General features: G+C 49.9%; 1 protein-coding gene across 7 annotated transcripts in view; it reads left to right on the top strand.

Moving 5' to 3' along the window:
- Window positions 1–16,891, top strand: part of TEAD4 (TEA domain transcription factor 4) — a 68,806-nt gene extending 51,915 nt beyond the window's left edge. For all 7 annotated transcript variants that reach the window (XM_058744025.1, XM_058744027.1, XM_058744022.1 and 4 more), the window contains 3 exons: window positions 11,806–11,946; window positions 12,968–13,120; window positions 13,242–16,891. In XM_058744025.1, coding sequence (XP_058600008.1) covers window positions 11,806–11,946; window positions 12,968–13,120; window positions 13,242–13,355 — 408 coding nt within the window. In that variant the 3' untranslated portion in view covers window positions 13,356–16,891. The remainder of the gene's footprint in view (window positions 1–11,805; window positions 11,947–12,967; window positions 13,121–13,241) is intronic.
- Window positions 16,892–17,517: the final 626 nt, after the last annotated feature.

Genomic DNA, 17,517 nt, shown 5'->3' with positions numbered 1-17,517 from the left:
GCATAAGGTGCCCCTTCCATGAGTGGAAACCCGGGGAAGGCAGGGCCAGTGGAGAGTGGGGAAGCAAGCACAAAACGGCCACACAGTGGCGGGAGGCTGAGACAGGGAGCCAGCCAGTGGTGCTGGAGGGCCGAGCTAGCAGAATCAGTCCCTCTTCTGAGAGGTGGTGATGGCATCCGGGTCTGGCCAGGAAATGCAGCCTCTAGGGGGCTATAGCGCTGCAAACAGACCTCAGGAGACACTGAAGGGGGCATAGGTAAAGAGCCAACGTGGAATGTTTGCCAACTCCTGAGCTGGTTTCAGGGCTGGAACAGAGCAGCTCTTGGGCTGGGCAGGGCTTGGAGAAGTAGGCCGTAGGATTAGGATAGGTCACCCCAAGAGGAGTACCTACCCAGCTTGTCAAACAGCTGAGCCCGTAGGCTTTGCCTCTGCTGCCTTCCCTGCCTCACCCCTGGACGGGTTCTGTGTTGGGAGAGCCCCCTGCTTTTGAAACATCTCCTCTAAGACTAGGAGGTGTAGTACCTGCGCTGGGAGCTTACCTTCTGGGGGCCCAGTATATGCAGAAAAGGGGTGCAGGGAAGAGAGTCAGACAAGTGCACACTAAGCCAGTGGTGAGGAAGTGCAGAGTCCTTCGGGCATGCTGATTGGAGCCTTTGAACAGTTTCAGAGTATTTTACATATAATTCCAGGTGGCTTAAAGGCCGCTGGCTGGGAATCTCCAGCCTGGGCTTCTATAATCAAACCCACGGGCCTGGCTATCTTCAGAAGAGACAGTGCTAGAACTGAGACTCGGGGCCCCTGAGCTTTAGGGTGCTTGGCTTTTACACACTGCAGGCTTGCTATATGAGCAGAATGGAAGTTGGACCTGGGCCTTTAGGGATGGGCCAGATCTATCAGGATCTGAGCCTGGCAAGGGCTGGTACAGCCTGGGGGAGGCATAAGGAAGTGGGCTCTAGAGGGGAAATCATGGGTACAGGTGTGTGAGAGGGAAAAATAGAAAATAAGACTGGAAAGGGGAGTTGGATCCTGAAGGTCTTGGTCATACAAGGTCTGAGTTTTAATTTATCCTGGGATGAAAAATAGGTTGGTTATATTTTCTTTTTATCTTATTTTTAAATCAGTGAATATTAACTAATACCAAAGGCTTATAATGAAAAGTGTCAGATTTTTGTCCCACTCCTCCCCAACCCCAATCCCCAGAGGCAGTTGATGTAAATTTTCGCTTGTTTATTCTAGGTTTTATCTCCTGAGTTCAAAGTCCTACCTTTATATTGCTATACCTTGATATCACAACTAAGACATTTTGTATTTATTCCAGTACTGTAGAAAAGCATCAGCAATGTTATATCACTTTCCCCCTCATCACCTCAGTACTATCATATACAGTAAGTTGTATAATTTAATAAAAGCAATAAAATGTTTACATTTTTGACCATGCAAAATGACTACCAGAGAGCCAAGAATAATGCTTATGATGTAATTATGTGTTATGATCACGTTTTATTTTTTGTACAACTTTCTTGTTTTTTTCTTACAAATAAATGGCTTTCTTACTTGCATATTTCTAAATAAACCTATTATTAAAATTTTACAAATTGTTCCATCATAACCATCATATAAATTTTTTTTTTTTATTAAGTTTTTCCCCAAATGCTATCAGATCATTCATCAGTTTACCCTTTCTCCTGGAGATTTTCCTCCAGGGTGCCTCTGTTCTGCTCCAATCTGAACTGGTTATTCTCTACACCTAGACTGCTTCCACTTTTCTCCTGTATTGAATCTATGGCTTTCCAGATCTCCTGTTTCTCTCTGTTTGGTGTCCCGCTTGTTTTGCTGGAAAACATTCTCTAGTACCTCCCTAAGAAAAAAATGTGTGATAGATAAATGTTCTAAGTCTTTGCCTGTTTGAATGCCTGTTTTTGGGGACCAGATCAATAGTTTGGGTAGAGAAACTAGGTCGTAAATCATTTTCCCAGAAAGGATTTGCAAGAATCATTTTTCAATGTGTTGCTCCGTTGTCTTCAAACACTAGTAGTCTCATGATATCCTAATTCTCTATCCTTTGTTGTGCCACTGGGTTTCGTTTTTGTTTTTTATGTCTGAAAAATTTGCATTTTCCTTTCTATCCCTTATGTTCTTAAGTTTCACATTCATGAGCTTTGGGCTGTCTGTGTTTTTACTTTCTAATTTTTAAGCCAGGCACTTTCAATTGTGACATTAGTATTTCTCAATTTGGGGAAATTTACTTATATTGTTTCTTTCCCTCCGTTTGCTCTGTGTTCTTTACCAAGAACCCCTGTTAGTCTAATGTTGGATTTCTTGGACCTATCCTCTATAAATTTTATAGTTTTTTTGTTGATTTTCCAATTCATCTTCTTGGAGATTTCCTTAACTTTATCTTCTAATTCTTCTAAATTAGTTAAGAGTGTATCTAAGTGTATAGTTCATAAAACCCAAAGTAACAGTGGCATAAAGATGTAGTTTATTTTTCTTTCATGTAAAGTAAGTCGAGATGGACTGTCTAGGCTGGTCCAGCAGCTCCTTGAAGTCACTGGGGCCCGTCTCCTTTCCAACTGTCTGCCATACACAGTGCATGGCTTCTGTCCTCAAGATCATGGCTTTTGGAGTTCCAGCCATCATATTTATCTTCCAGTTCCAGCCATCAGGAAGGAAGAAGCCAACTTCATTCCCTCTATGGAGCCTTCTTGGAAGTCCCACACAGCACCTAATTATGTTGTATGGTTGCACCTAGCTGCAAAGGAGCCAGGGAAATGTACTCTTTTGGTGGAGTAAACTGCCATTCTCAATAAAATTAGGGTTCTGTGACTGTAGAAGAAGATGGATGAGTCTTTCAGTTGCTAGTGTGTCATAGTTCAGTTGGTGGCATTTTCCTATCTTAGTCATTCCAAAGATCTTGGCACATCACACAGTTAGTGGTGGATTAGATCAATGGAATATGGTGGCATTCTCTGCACCACCTTCTGTCAGATATTTAACTTTGACCATGACATTTTTAAGAGTTCCTTTTTGTTCTTTGAGTGCATCCTGATCTTGTTTCATGACTACAGTTTTTCTCTTCCTTTCTGGGGATACAAAGTTAGAATCATTTTTTAAGTTTCTTCTCCTTTCTTTGTTTCCTTTTAATCCCTTTTTCTATCTGTTTTGATGTCTGTATTTTAAGTTGGACAGTTTCCTAAAATGGTCATATTTTTTGGTCCATATATATTTAAAAAAATTTTTTTTAACATTTATTTATTTTTGAGACAGAGAGAGACAGAGCATGAACGGGGGAGGGTCAGAGAGAGAGGGAGACACAGAATCTGAAACAGGCTCCAGGCTCTGAGCGGTCAGCACAGAGCCCGACGCGGGGCTCGAACCCACAGACAGGGAGATCGTGACCTGAGCCGAAGTCGGATGCTCAACCGACTGAGCCACCCAGGCGCCCCTGGTCCATATTTCTTTAATAGCTTTCTTGTCGTATAATTCACCTGCCATAACATTCACTGACTTAAAATGTATAGTTCAGTGTTTTCTAGTATATTCACGGAGTTGTGCATCCAGTCAATTCTAGAACATTTTCATCACCTCCAGAATAAGCCCCATACCCTTTAGCTACCACATCCTATGCTCACTCTCCCAGCCTTAGGCAACCACTAATGCTGTCATTATAGCTTTGACTTTTCTGGACATTTCATATAAATGAAATCATACAATATGTGATCCTTTGTGATTGGCTTCTTTCACTTAACATAATGTTTTCAAGGTTCAGCTGTGTTATAGCATGAATCAGTACTTGGTTCCATTTTATGGCTCACTTAGACTCCGTTGCATGGATATACCAAATTTCGTTTATGTGTTCATCGGTTGGTGAACTTTTGTGTTGTTTCCAACTTTTATGAATAATGCTGCTGTGAACTTCATGACAAGTTTTTTTGTGGCCGTAGGTTTTCATTTCTCTTGGGTAGACACTTGTGGAATTGTTGAGTCATATGGCAACTCTTTACCTTTTTGAGGAGCTGCCAGACAGTCCCCCAAAGCAGCTGCACCATTTTACATTCCCCCCAGTAGTTGTATGAGGGTCCCAGTTCCTCCAGACCTATGCTGACAATTGATATTTTCTGTGATTATACTCATCCTAGTGGGTATGAAGTGGGATTCCTTGCGGTTTTGATTTGCATTTCTCTGTGCTTGTCATTTTTGTATCTTCTTTGGAGAAATGTTTCTTGAGCTCCTTTGCCCATTTTTAAATTGGATTGTCTTTTATTATGGAGTCATGAGTTTATATATTATACATAGAAGTCCCTTATTAGATGTGCGGTTTGGAGATTTGTCTCCCAGTCTGTCAGCTCTCTTTTCACATTCTTGATAGTGTCCTTTGGAGCACAGAGGGTTTTCATTTTGATGAAGTCTGAAGTTCTTTTGTTGTTTATGCCATGCCCATATTTAATAGTTATTGGGAGCTCTGTGTGCAAGGTCGGACTTGACATCTGTTTTTTTTTGTTTTTTGTTTTTTTTTAGGAAATCAATAAATGTCAGTATATTTGTTAGACCTTTTTTTTTCTTGAGGTGGCTCAGTTTCTCCATAGAAGACTTCTTGAGTTGTGCCCCTGGAAGGGGTATACGTGGTCACTGCATCCGAGGCGTGAGGTAGCAGGAAGGGCTAGGGGGCACCAAACATTTCTTATGCGGGTTTCACTTAATTCTGTCTTCCCTGTTTGGGCCTGCCCAGGGTCCCTGAAGCCCAAAGCCCTCCTGTTTAATTTCTGAAGATGATTTTTCCCTGGTCTTTTGCTGAAGGGTGGGAGAGGTGGCCCGGAGGCCTAACCATCCTTCGTACTGCCTTTCAGTCAGTTCCTTGTGTAGAAGCCTGTCCCTCCCCTGCCCCCACTGTCCTGGTCCCTCCAGGCCAGAGCCACTGAGGCCTTCTCTCAGGCACACCAGCTCACTTCTTATCTCTAAGCCCTCTGGAGGTGCTTTAGATTATAATTCCTTTTGCTTCCTTTGCCCCCCAGGGCTCTTTCTAGCTCTGGCCAGCCTTTAGTCTTGAGTTTGCTGAACTTTCTTGTGGTGTGGTCTTGCCTCCATGCTGGGTTGAGAAGATCTAGAAGGAGAAAGTTCTGGATTGACGGGCAATGACTGCCATGGGTGAAGGCAGTGGGGGAAGATAGTGGCACACTTGAGAAAGATTTGCTGTCCCTTCTCTTTAGTAATAAGGAATCATTGAAGGGTTTTGAACAGGTGGGAAGTGGCCAGAGTTGTCCTGAGTTGAATAATTAGCCATCCAGACTGGAAGCCAATAGGGTAGGTCAGGCAGGCATGTCAGCCTCTTCAGGACCTCAGCCAGAGAGGCTGACATAGCAGGTTGTCCTCCCTTTTTTTTTTTCTTTTGTGAGAGAGGGAGAGGGTGCAAGTGAGCAAGGGGCAGAGAGAGAGAGAGAATCCTACGAGGGGCAGAGAGTGGGAGAAAGAGAAGCAGGGCTCACCCAAAGTAGGGCTCGTGCTCACCGATACAGGGCTTGAACTTCCAAACTGTGAGATCGTAACCTGAGTGAGGTGAAGTCAGATGCTCAACCGACTGAGCCACCCAGGGACCCGTTCTCCCTTTTTTCAGGAGGGGCTTAGTCCACCTCACTTCCCTTTTTCCTTTCCCTACTCTCCCTTCCAGCTATGACATGGAAATTGGGGCCAAGAGGCTTTGCCATGGGCTACCATTTAGCACTGTCACTGTACAGGCAACTCCTGTTCCTGCTGTGTGTCTAGGGAGGCTTCTGGTCTTTTCTTTGGCGAAGGCTGCACCCTCTCTTGAGTCTTCCTCCTCCAGGCCCCCACATCAGTCCAGGCTTAGCCTTGACTTGGAAGAAGGAACTTGGGAAGGTGATTTGTGGCTCCTTCTCAGCACTGGCTCAGTCACCCTGGGGTTGCAATTTCGGATCAAGAGGAAGGCCTAGTTGGCAGGAAGCATTTATGGGAACAGTACCCTGGAGGAGTGAATGGTATATTTGGGGCCTTTTCACTAGTTCCTGTCTTTTAGTCGTAATATTCTGTATTTTTCTAGCCACCATCCAGACGAGGACCATCCTCAGCCTCCCATCTCACAAAGGCAGGGGAGAACTGAGGCATAGAGTAAGCAGGGGCCTGGCTTTAAGACATCCAGCCAGGGTGAGCCTCTTTTCCTTTGGTCGTTCTCGTGATCTACATGTTGTAAGGTAGGTCAGGGCAGTCGGTGGACAATCACACCAGGCACTATTCATCACTTTACATATATCAGCATGTTCCATCCTGGCTGCAACCCCAAAGGCAGGTTCAGTTGACAGCCTTACTCTATAGAGGGGAAGCTGAGGCACAGAGAGGTGAAATGGCTTGCCAGGGTCACGAGGATTCACACCCACTGTGTCTCCAGGGTGTGTGCTCGGAACCATGACACTGAGCTGCCCGACCTTACAGAGTGCCTGGGGTGTACCCTGCTCAGGGTCCTGTGCTCCCCCTGTTCCCATTGGAGAAGGCTCTGGATTGCCTAAGAAAGGATCTGCAAGGCCCTGAGGGACAGCAGAGAATGGCGGTGTGGAGATGGCAGACTTAACTGCGCATTTCTTGTAGAGTTGGGCACTTAGGCCTCTTGAGTTTTCTAGAGTCCAGACTTCCCTTCCAGAAAATGAAGAAGATTGTCCTGCCAGAGGTGAGAGTTGGGCGGGTAGGGAAAAGGAATTAGAGTGTTCTTGTCCAACCTTGTGGGCTTGTGGCCCACATCCCCTCCTTCTGATGTTTTGGGGGAGGTAGGAGGCAGGGATTGATGGGAGAAGGGAGGGGTGGAAAAAACCAGCAGGTTCCCCTGTGGCCTCTGCGCTGTGCCCATAGCCCCCACTGTGTGGACCTGACATGGACCTTGTCTTCCAAGAGCTCACCTTCCAAGTGGGAGAATCCAGAGCAGATCTCAGGATCCCGGGACAGTAACCAGGATATAGGGGAGCATGGTGGGCCACAAGTGGGGCCCTTCCAGTGTGCCATGGGAGAGCAGGGGGGCAGCAGTGGGGCCCAGCTGGGCTGTAGAGGCTCTTGTCTCCGTTCTGCCGCTTGAGAACTGTGATGACCTAAGCAGATCTCAGCCTCCCTGGGCCTGTTTCTCTGAACAGTCAGCAGATTTGTTCTTGAGGGCCTGCAGGAGGCTGTCTCTCTGAGGACCCCGATGTGTGAGGGGTCTGCTGGCACTGAAGGGAGGCTGTGTGCCTGCCTTGCCCCTGCCCCTTGCCTGAGCCCCTAGAGCCAGGCCCTCTCTGAAGGCCAGACACTTGGTCAGGGTGAGGACGGGTGAAATCGGAGATGGGGGCATGGCAGCAGCCAGGGCACCTTGGCAGCCATCTGGTCCCTCCTGGGTGGGGAGGGCAGAGCCACCAGGGAGTACAAATCTGTGATGGGGGAAAATAAATGCTCCTGTTTGCTAACCATGAGACTTTTGGTCAGCCATGGGGTCCTCACAGCCAGCTCTGGCGTTCCCAGCCATCTGGAACTCTCTTCTCCTGCCCACTTGCCTGGCCGCTCCCTCCCCTGCTGTGAGCTGCTGTGAGACCAACCACACACAGTTAGGAGAGCTGAGCAGACAAGGAAACAAAGCCCCCTCCCCCAAAGCCTCCCTTTCTTCTCCAGCCTGGCAGTGTTCTTCTGGTCCAGCCTAGGCCTTGACTGTGCATGCTGGGGAGCTGATCAGGGTCTGCTTGGAGGAGGACTTTAATACCCCCAACCCAGCCTCCTAGCCCACCCCCCATTGAAAGTTACTGTTCTTTGATGGGATTGTGGTATTAGTTCCTAGGCTCATGGCTGCCGGGACAAATCATTTCCAGCTGGAGCTGGCATCTGGGTGCAGGAGGGGTTGAGTTGTGAGGCTGTGCTCTGTTGGATGTGACATGCACGGTCTAGAGCAGGGACTGAGAAGCTGAATCCCTCCCTCCTTCCCCACAACACAGGAGACCAGCTGAGGCCACCTCTGTCCTTGGGGCGGGGGAGAGAGGACTCTTAGACACTGATGGTTGTTAACACCAGTCTGTAAATTGAAAATGTTGGGCAGAGGTGAGCTGAGGCCTTGGAGGGAGGCGAGTACCCCAGACTGGTCTGCATCCCAGCCTGCTGCTCCCTTTGGGCCCTGACATTTCTCTCAGGCACATACCAGCACATGACAATGAATCTGAGCCCCTCTGGCCCCCACTCCTGGGCTGCGGCTGTCTCGGCTCATCTGTCAGTCACCCGATCCCCCACACCTGTTCCAGGCCCCGCCTGGGCTGCCCACCCGCATCACAGCTATGAATAGGGTGAAGGGAGGGGAGCATGGGGGCACTCAGAGGGCAGGAGGGCGAGGGGGGGGGCAGTCTTCCTCTTAGGCTGAGAAAGGTAAGCCATGCTTATTAGAGTAAGGGGGAATGTAAGGGTGGACAGGAAGTGCCTGAAGTGTGGCTGCAGGAGGGGGTGGGGTAGTAACTAGGAGGATGGGGCACTGAGGGCTAGAGGGGGTGCTGAGAGTGGGTTGTCTGTGTCCCCGGCTGCCTCTCCAGGATCCGTGCAGCATAATCACAGGGCAGGTCCCGGGGCAGACTTTGGATGGTCATTGGCGGGATGTTTATCTCTCTCCCACTGCCTCCTTAGCTCTCTCCCTCTTTCTCTGTCCTCTCTACCACTCAAAACACCATCGCATTTATCCTACTTGCTGTCCTACAAGTTCCAAATTCCTTGACAGCAGAGACAATGTCTCAGCCTCTCTGAGCCCCACCCCCCTTGGCTGTGCTGGGGGCAGGGAGCAGGATAAAGTGGGTGACCGAGAGATGGAAGGGCCAGGTGAGTGGAGGGCTCTGACCAAGACCTGGGACAGAGGAGGGTGTGGAGGTTGCAGGGGGAGGTTGGCAGGGGTGGGGTGGGGTGGGAGGTGTGGGGCTCATCTCTCTCCCCGCTCAGTGCCACCGAAAGGTGAGAGGTTGAACAGCCACACATGGCCTTTGTTACAGGCACACCTCACACCAGGTATGGTCCAAACCCTGGGAGAGCTTAGTCCTTGCTGGCAGGGTGCCTACCATCTGGAAGGGGCCACGGCCATCCGAACAGATCCTACCAGCACAAGGTGATGAAGGGCATGTCACGTCCAGGGCACTGCAGGGGTGCTAGGCAGCCATGACCTTTGTGTGCTGGGAAGAACCAGGGAGGGATTGGACCAGTCCTGCCCAGCCATGGTGCACAGCATTCTTTTAGGTGACATATGAATAAATATTTCTTCTTTAGTAGTCATGCTGTTGTTATTACATGTATCAGAAAAAAATAGAATCCCTGACTGATTTCATGGGTATTATTGCTTACTTAGCATGGAGTTAGGGAACGAGTTGATTTAAGAGAAACCAGTAGGGGCATGGTAAGGCCTGTGGTAGGTGGGACACACATACACCATTAATCAAGAGGAGGCTGGCAGGGGCTATAGTCTGAGTGCTACTATCTTATGCCCTGGCCTTACCACTTGGCTGGCACCCATCATCCCGTATTCGGGTGCCTGCCCTCCCGGGCAGCCGGGCTTCCTGCCAGCTCTTTTTCACACTTCTGCCCTGCGCTAAAAGCTGCAGCATACTTTGAGCAAACTGTTCCTTTTTAAAGAAGTCTGGCAAACTTCGTCTCCCAGGAGGAGCATGTGACTTAGCAGGGAAAATAGCTGGATTTTGAGCCCAGTTCACCTTATACTTAACTGTAAAGCTTTGGGCCAGTCCCAGCTGCCGTCAGTGTGCAGCCCACCGAGGCCTGGTCCACCCCAGCCAAGACTCGGGCCCTCTCTCTTGCCAGGCCCCATCCCCACCACAGAGTACTGAGACAGGCCAGCCCGGGGGCGGGACGGAGGGTGTTCACAACACTGCTGTTTATTTCAGAGGCTGAGCATTGACTTGAATGTAGCCGTAATTCCTTTTTTTCCTGTCTTCCCAGTGGCCTCATTAAAACCATCACAGACTACACTAAACATATGCCATTCTATTCAACATGAAAACACCCTTTTTTCTTTTTCTCATCATAAAAGGAACACATCCACATTCTGTTCCATAACCATAACCTGCTTTTTTTTTTTTCCACTTAACAATTGTTGTAGTCAATTCACAATAGTAAATACAGGTCCTTCTCAACAGTTTTTGTGGCTACATAATATTTCTGTTGTGCCGTAAGACATTCAATGCCCTCCACCAGTCTAGAGAATGTTCTTGTTCTTGGAAAATTTCTTTCCCCAAAGTAGAGAAAAATAATGACTGAGCTTCCCCTAATGGCCAGTAACAGAACTGCCTGTGCCTGGCTCTAAATGGTGCCAGAGGCTTCCTGGGGTTCTGGGGATCCCCTTATTTTGTGCAGAAGAGTCCTTGGTGTCAGGATCTAGACACCAAGGGTCTAGAGCTTCTACTGCATCCGCAGGGCTCACTCTGAGTCCAGCTTGGCAGTGATTTCAGATAAGTGTGTAGGCGGGACGAGAGGCTCCACCCTCAGAATGAACCTTTTTAAATCTGTGCATTTGTTCTGGGTCCTAAGTGGCTCTGTTAGCACCCCTGGTTCGGATGGAATGATTTGATGTGGGGCCTAAGTTCTGGGGATAGGGACCCCCAAGTGGTTCAGGGCTTCTGAAATACAGTTCTTGCCTCAGAGTCTCCAAGGCACTGAATTATCTCATCCAGTGTCTCCCTCCCTGTCCTGTAACTCTGCCAGATTTGGGTAAGCACTGGAGTCGGAGCCTGAAGACCTGGGACCCATCCCTTGTCAGCTGTGTGGTGTTGGGCGGGGCCTGTGGTCAGGGAGCCTCACTGATCAGACCGAGGCCGAGATCCGTGTGTGAAATCAGGAATCTTACTCCACCTTTTCTAATCAACCCAACATCAAGCAGATGCTTCGGGCTCTGCTTTCAGGAGGGGAGGAAAAGCTGTGTGTTGGAGAATAGCAAGAAGCTGATCTAGAGGACCAGAGGCTCACAAGCCAGGCTGGAGAGTGAGAGCAGTGTTCTCTGATGGCAAGGGGCTCGGTGAGAGGGTTTTAACTATGGGGTGATGCAATCAGACTTGTTTTTCGGAGAGAACTCTGAGAAGTTAGAGAATGAACCAGAGGGAAGGAGACTGGTGTTGGGATTAGTCTGGAGGCTGAAACAGAGATGTAAGAAGGTCAAGGGTAGCTAGACTCAGTAATGCTGTAGAGATGGGTGAGAGGCCAACCCCCAGAGCCATTTCCAAAAGAGCATTGGCAGGGTCCAGTGGCCAGCTGGACTGGAGGATGAGACATAGTCAAGTCCCAGCTTCTCCTCCATGTACCAGCACCCCCTCCCACTCTCCGCTCTGCCAGTCTCCCATTCTGGCTTTCTGTTCCCACGCTTACTTCACCATTAGGATGGACTCTGGAGAGGATCTGATAAATTCATACTAAAATAGAAATGACTGATATAGATTCAGATGTTTGCAGTTTAACAAGAGCAGAGCCTTAGACTATAGGACTTGAAGTCCTAAGGACAAAATTGGGGGCCCCACCTGCTGGGTGTGTTGGTGCCTAAATGGGTAGCAGAGGCCTGAAACTAACACAGGTGCCAGTGTTCTCTTTTTCCATTGTTTAGACAACACAACCTGATCTTATACCAGGCCTGGATATGGAGAAAGGTGGAAGCTTTCCAAGATCCTACTGTCCAAGTTCTTTTTAGGCCCTCCTGATGTCTTCCCTGGCCCTAGAACCTGGACTGTGGCCCCAGGCTTCTTTCTGACTCCACCCCTGGTGGAGCCCCTGCTGACTCACCTGTCCACTGCTTGTCTTCCCTGTGTCTTCCTCCAGGCAGACCTCAACACCAACATCGAGGATGAAGGCAGCTCCTTCTACGGAGTCTCCAGCCAATATGAGAGTCCGGAGAACATGATAATCACTTGTTCCACCAAGGTCTGCTCCTTCGGCAAGCAGGTGGTAGAGAAAGTGGAGGTAGGAGCCCTCCCCATATGTTTGTTAAACCAGGCCCCTTGCTGCTTCAGGTTGGCCTTCATCCCTGTCCCCCCCACCCCACCTCTTTCCCCAGATTTGTGTGAGTCAGTGAGCTCTTCCCCTCATAAATAAGTCTGTTACCTATTGGCAACCCACCTCATGTCAAACACAGACGCCGGGCTGGCACCAGGGAAGAGACTGTGCCCCCCATCCCAGGGCTTGTCAGCCCTGGCTGCACCTTCGGTCATCTGGGGACTTTGGAAACACACCAGTGCCTGAACCCCACTCCACAGCAATAGTAGTTTATAAGATGCTCTTCCAGTTATTTTTTTTTTTTAATTTTTTTTTTTTAACGTTTATTTATTTTTGAGACAGAGAGAGACAGAGCATGAACGGGGGAGGGTCACAGAGAGAGGGAGACACAGAATCTGAAACAGGCTCCAGGCTGTGAGCTGTCAGCACAGAGCCTGACGCGGGGCTCGAACCCACGGACCGTGAGATCATGACCTGAGCCAAAGTCGGCCGCTTAACCGACTGAGCCACCCAGGCTCCCCTCTTGAAGTTATTTTTAAATAAAATTTTATTTTAAGATAATTATGGTTCCACACGCAATGCAATTGTAACCCCATGTACCCTTAATCGGGCAACATCTTGCATAACTAGAGCATAATATTGGCCACCAGAAAATTGACATTGATGCAGCCCAGCAATCCGGTTCGGGTGTCACCTGTTTACATGCTGTCATTTGTGCACGTTAGCGTGTGTTAGTGTGCAGTCAGGACTGAGTCATCGCTCTGTCCCATCTCGCCTAGTGCTGCTACACTCAATGCTCCTTCCTCCTGTACCTGGCCTGCCTATCACTGAGGGAGGAGGGGGGCTCTGTTCTCAAGGGCCTCCAGGCCTCCTGCCTTTTCTTCCTACTTGAGAGTGAGTGGGTCATGGAGCTTCCCTGTGGAGTTGGGCCTGGGCTGGAGGTCGTCCAAAGAGATTCTAAGCCTCCGCTGCTCCCTGGGTCCTGCAGACCGAGTATGCCCGCTATGAGAATGGCCACTACTCATACCGCATTCATCGGTCCCCACTCTGCGAGTACATGATCAATTTCATCCATAAGCTGAAGCACCTGCCCGAGAAATACATGATGAACAGCGTGCTGGAGAACTTCACCATCCTGCAGGTGTGTGTGTGTGGAGGGGACAGGGGCCCCGCACGTGTGGGGTGGGAGCGGATCGGTAGGTAGAGCAATTGGCATGCCCTTGTTTGGGGCTCACCTTTTTCATCTTTTTCATCACTTGCAGGTGGTCACCAACAGAGACACGCAAGAGACCTTGCTGTGCGTTGCTTATGTCTTTGAGGTGTCAGCCAGCGAGCACGGGGCTCAGCACCATATCTACCGGCTGGTGAAAGAATAAGAGACTCAGGGAGCAGGGAGGGGGGAAGTGACATCGTGTGTGCAGGGACATGGGGAGGGGATCTGTGGGGGCGGCCCCTGAAGTGCCAGGAGAGCTGAGAGGTCATGACTCTTCCTATCCAGGAACAAACTGTGCCTGAACCTGCAATGCCCAATCCCAAATAAACCCAAGATGGTGTGTATTTTCAGAGGACCTGATCTGGCTGTATGAGCCTCGGGAGGGACTGTGGGAGAAGGGGAACCGACTGGGAAGCAGCCAGAAGCAGTTCCCGAAATCCCCAGTGGACTCAGCCAGGAACGTCGCCAGATGCTGAAGCTCAAGATAGGATGGCTTCTCTGCTGCTATCGAGTCCTGCACTGTGCTGCTGGCCACCCTGGGAGGCCCGAGGATAGGCTCGCGGGTTCTCTGTTCCTCCTCTGCTGTCATCGAGCCCTGCACTGTGCTGCTGGTCACCCTGGGAGGCCTGAGGATAGGCTTGTGGGTTCTGTGCATATCCATGTGTGCACGTGCGGGACTTGTGCACGGCCCTGGCCACCTCTGTTGCCCCTTCCCCAGCACAGTTAGCAGGGAGGCTTGGTCCAGCCCGGGGGTCGGATTTGGGGTGTGGAGGTAACAGTTGTTGGAAAGGTTGGAAGGGGACACAGCCAGAGCTCTCTAGATAGTTTCTATCCGTCCATCCCCAGTGGGCATAGATTCCATGGTCATGCTGGCTGCTTCGGAGTAGCTGTCGCAGATCATAGGAGCTTGAGACAGGGAGGGTGAGAGGGGTGGCATGGAAGCCAGCCTGCAGAGTTTAGGTGGTGAGGCTGGTATCACACAGCATCCTTTGTGGGGGGTGAAGGCCAAGAAAATGGGTCAGAGGTCTGCAGTGCACCAGTGGTCTCTGAGACCACACAGTTCTGATGATCTGTGAGTCCTCCCTGGGCTCCCCTCCACCCCCAGCCGGGGTGCCTGCTGGGTGGTGACTGCCTCGGAGTCAGTCCAGACTGTCCACTCCCTCCCCAGACAGTAGTAGTTTCTGTACTCCCTGTGGGTGGAGGAGGGGGGTGAAACCCTCTCTGGGCCTTGAGGGAACCAGTGAAGGGTTCCCTGGTTCATCTCTTTTGAGAAGTGCATGGGCTTAGGGTTTTGGTGGTCCTGGCTTCAGTCCTGGTATTTTTTAGCTGTCTGACCTTGGGCAAATTTCTCTACCTGTCTGAGCCTTAGTGTCCTTTGCTCTCTCTAAAAGGGAAGGCAATAGTACCTACCTTAGAAGGCCTTAGTGAGAAAGAGAGCTAATGTCTATAAAAGTGCCTGGTGCAAGATGCACTAATTAAGTGTTGTTAATTAGTTTATCCCTCCCTTCCTTCAGGGGAGCCTGGGCCTGGCTCTTTGCTGCCATCTAGTGGCCCTCTGTTATCATCCACAGCAGGAACCACAATTCCAGCAACCTGGAGCAGAAGGGGAAGAAGATTCAACCTACCAGTGTTTACTTTGTGTCCAGCACTCAGGGAGATATATTATGGGAATACAAAAGTGAGTAAAATAGCATTTAGGAGGTGTTATGGTGGTTAGGATCAAGGGCTCAAGTCAAACAGCTAGGATTGGAATCCTGGCACTCAGCCACTGACTAGCTATGTGACCTTGGGGGGCAAGTTACTTAATGTCACTATGCCTCAGTTTCCCCATCTGTAAAATGGGTATAATAAGAGTACCTACCTCGTATACGTAGAGTGCCTAGCATAGTGCCGAGCACATAAGTATGTTTGATAAATATACATTATTATTCATAGCAGGAGCTCGCAATCTAAAAAGCCAGATTGGATAACTCTTAAGTGGGGTTGGCTGGTCCTCACAGAAACTGGAGTTCAGAGATGGTAGAGAGCAGGGTGTGGAAGATCCAGGGAAGAGGTTGCGATTGAGAGGGGCTGCCCCTTAAAGGGTTTAGATAAGCAGTGTTTAGATCAGCAGATAGGATGAGGGCTGGCCAGTGCTCCAGATGGGGAAAAGAAGCTGGCTATCCAGTTTCCTACCTCACAGGCCAGGACTGCCACTTCTCATCAAGAAGCAACTTTAAGCAGACGCCTCTGGACGGCTGCTAGACCTCGTGCCAAGTTACATAACTGCACTCTATGCGGGGCCGGCTCGCATCAAAAGATGTGATGTGGAGGTGGGGCCTGGGGTCCGGGAGTGTCTGAGCAGACCACGTGTGCTCACGTGTCTGTGGGCGGGTTTGTGTGAGCCTGTCCCACCCCACCCCTAGTCACTGTCACAAGCCTTGCCCTCTCCCCGCATCTTTCCCCTCAGGCTGTTTGGATAAGGGGCACCTTATGCCTACACTTCTAGCTTGACTGTGAACCTCTAGGTAAATATGCAGGAAGGATGTGTGAGCAGCCTCTTGGCCGTGGCACAAATGCACGAGTCAAGGAGATGATCTTTTGTGTTATGGGTGGAAAGGAGTCAGTGCAGGTGTGGGGGCCAAGTGTTGGCTGTGCATTTTCCCTTTTCTTTATGACCTGACCTCAGTAGCTTAATGGAAAGTCATGTACTTACAGCTGTAAGTTCCAGGCCAGTCAGCCACAGGAATGCAGACGTAGGTGCCTTTCCCCTGGTGCAGTGCAGACTGCGGCCATGGGGGCAAGTGGGAGCCCTGGCCTGGCCCGCCTCTCCTGCTAGGCATCTCTGACACTGACTGCCCTGCGGCCCGAGGTGGGTGCCCTTCCCTGCCTTTCGGCCTTGGCACCAAATGTTCCCCTGGCCAGTTGTGCCCTGCCCTTCTCCCACTGGAGAACTGTTACATTCTTCAGGAGCTGGTGTGCACTCACCCCTTCTCATGCAGAAGGGTTAACCACACCTGCCCTTATGCGGCAGAAGCCTTCTATTCCTGACCCCTTGGACACCTGTGACATGGTACCAGAACATAGGCACCCTGTCACCTCTTCTAATCCTCACCCAGTGGGTATTGTGCTGTCCCCCTTTGAAAGATGAGGAAAGGGGCACAGAGAAGTAAACTAACTTGCTTAGAGTATTAATGCATTTTTTTCATTCAGTTAGCAAATATTTACTTAATTTCTGCTCTGTGCCAGGCACTGGGAACATATCACTGACCAAGACAGATGCGGTCCCTGGGGAGCTTACATTTCATTGAGGAGGGAAACAAAGCACATAACAGGATGTGCAGACCATGGCAAGTGCTTTCACGGCAGTGAGGGGAGCTGAGAGTCACTGGGAAAGCCTCTCCCGCCCGGGGAAGGTGAGGGAAGGCATTCTGAGTAGAGGCAGGGAGGTTTGGGTGCAGGGCAGGTGCAGAGAGGAGGTGTGTGCCAGGTACAGAGAGCAAGAGCTGCACAGGCTAAGGTACGGAGGCAGCAGGGGCTAGATCCTGGTCGGGCCAGCCGCCCAGACTAGGGTGGGGGCCAGGCAATCCAACTTCCTCCGCAGCCCAACACCCCCTTCCTTGGCAAGGTCTTTGGGTTTTACTCCTTGTGAAGGGAGATCCTGGAAGTGTTTGAAACAAGCAGTAAATATTTTTGGTCTTTAATCTTTGCCTTTTTTTTTTAGAAATAAATGGTGGAGCTGCTGTGGACCACAGAGAAGCACATGTAATTGTCTGCTTCTGAGTCTGTCTTTCCTCTTAGACTCAGCTTCTGTGGGTGGAGACTGTAGCTTCCTTGGTCTGTTGCTTTCTGTAAACCAAACACCACATCTGGAACATAGCAGGTGCTCAGTAAGCATGTGCTGAAGGAGTGCACACATACAAGGCAATGTGATCCTTGCCATTGGGGCCTGGGAGGTGAGTGAGGGCTCTGAGCCCTCTGGACCCCTTTGCCCTCTCAACACATCTAGAGCTAGCAGGGAGCGTCACTGAGATAGGGACGTGGAAACAGACCTCCTGTCTCCTGGCGTCTGACAGTGACTGAGCACATTGCCTCAGGGGCCCCCAGTGAACTTCCATAGAGTGAGATGATCTTCCTAATGAGAGAAACTCACACAGAAGGACCTTAGGGTGCATGTGCATGCATGTGCGTGTGGATACCAACTCTGCCCTTTTGGGACTAAAGCCAGTGGAGTAAGGATCAGTGGCGGCAGTATCAGGCTGCTCATAGACTATTTGTGCTTAATCCATCACTTGTGCCCTCTAACCAGCTGTAGGCTTCAGAGGACAGTGGGCAGGGTGAGAACG

The sequence above is a fragment of the Neofelis nebulosa genome, chromosome 8, assembly GCF_028018385.1.
Source record: "Neofelis nebulosa isolate mNeoNeb1 chromosome 8, mNeoNeb1.pri, whole genome shotgun sequence".
NCBI lineage: Eukaryota > Metazoa > Chordata > Mammalia > Carnivora > Felidae > Neofelis > Neofelis nebulosa.
This window is presented reverse-complemented; position numbering and strand designations above follow the sequence as displayed.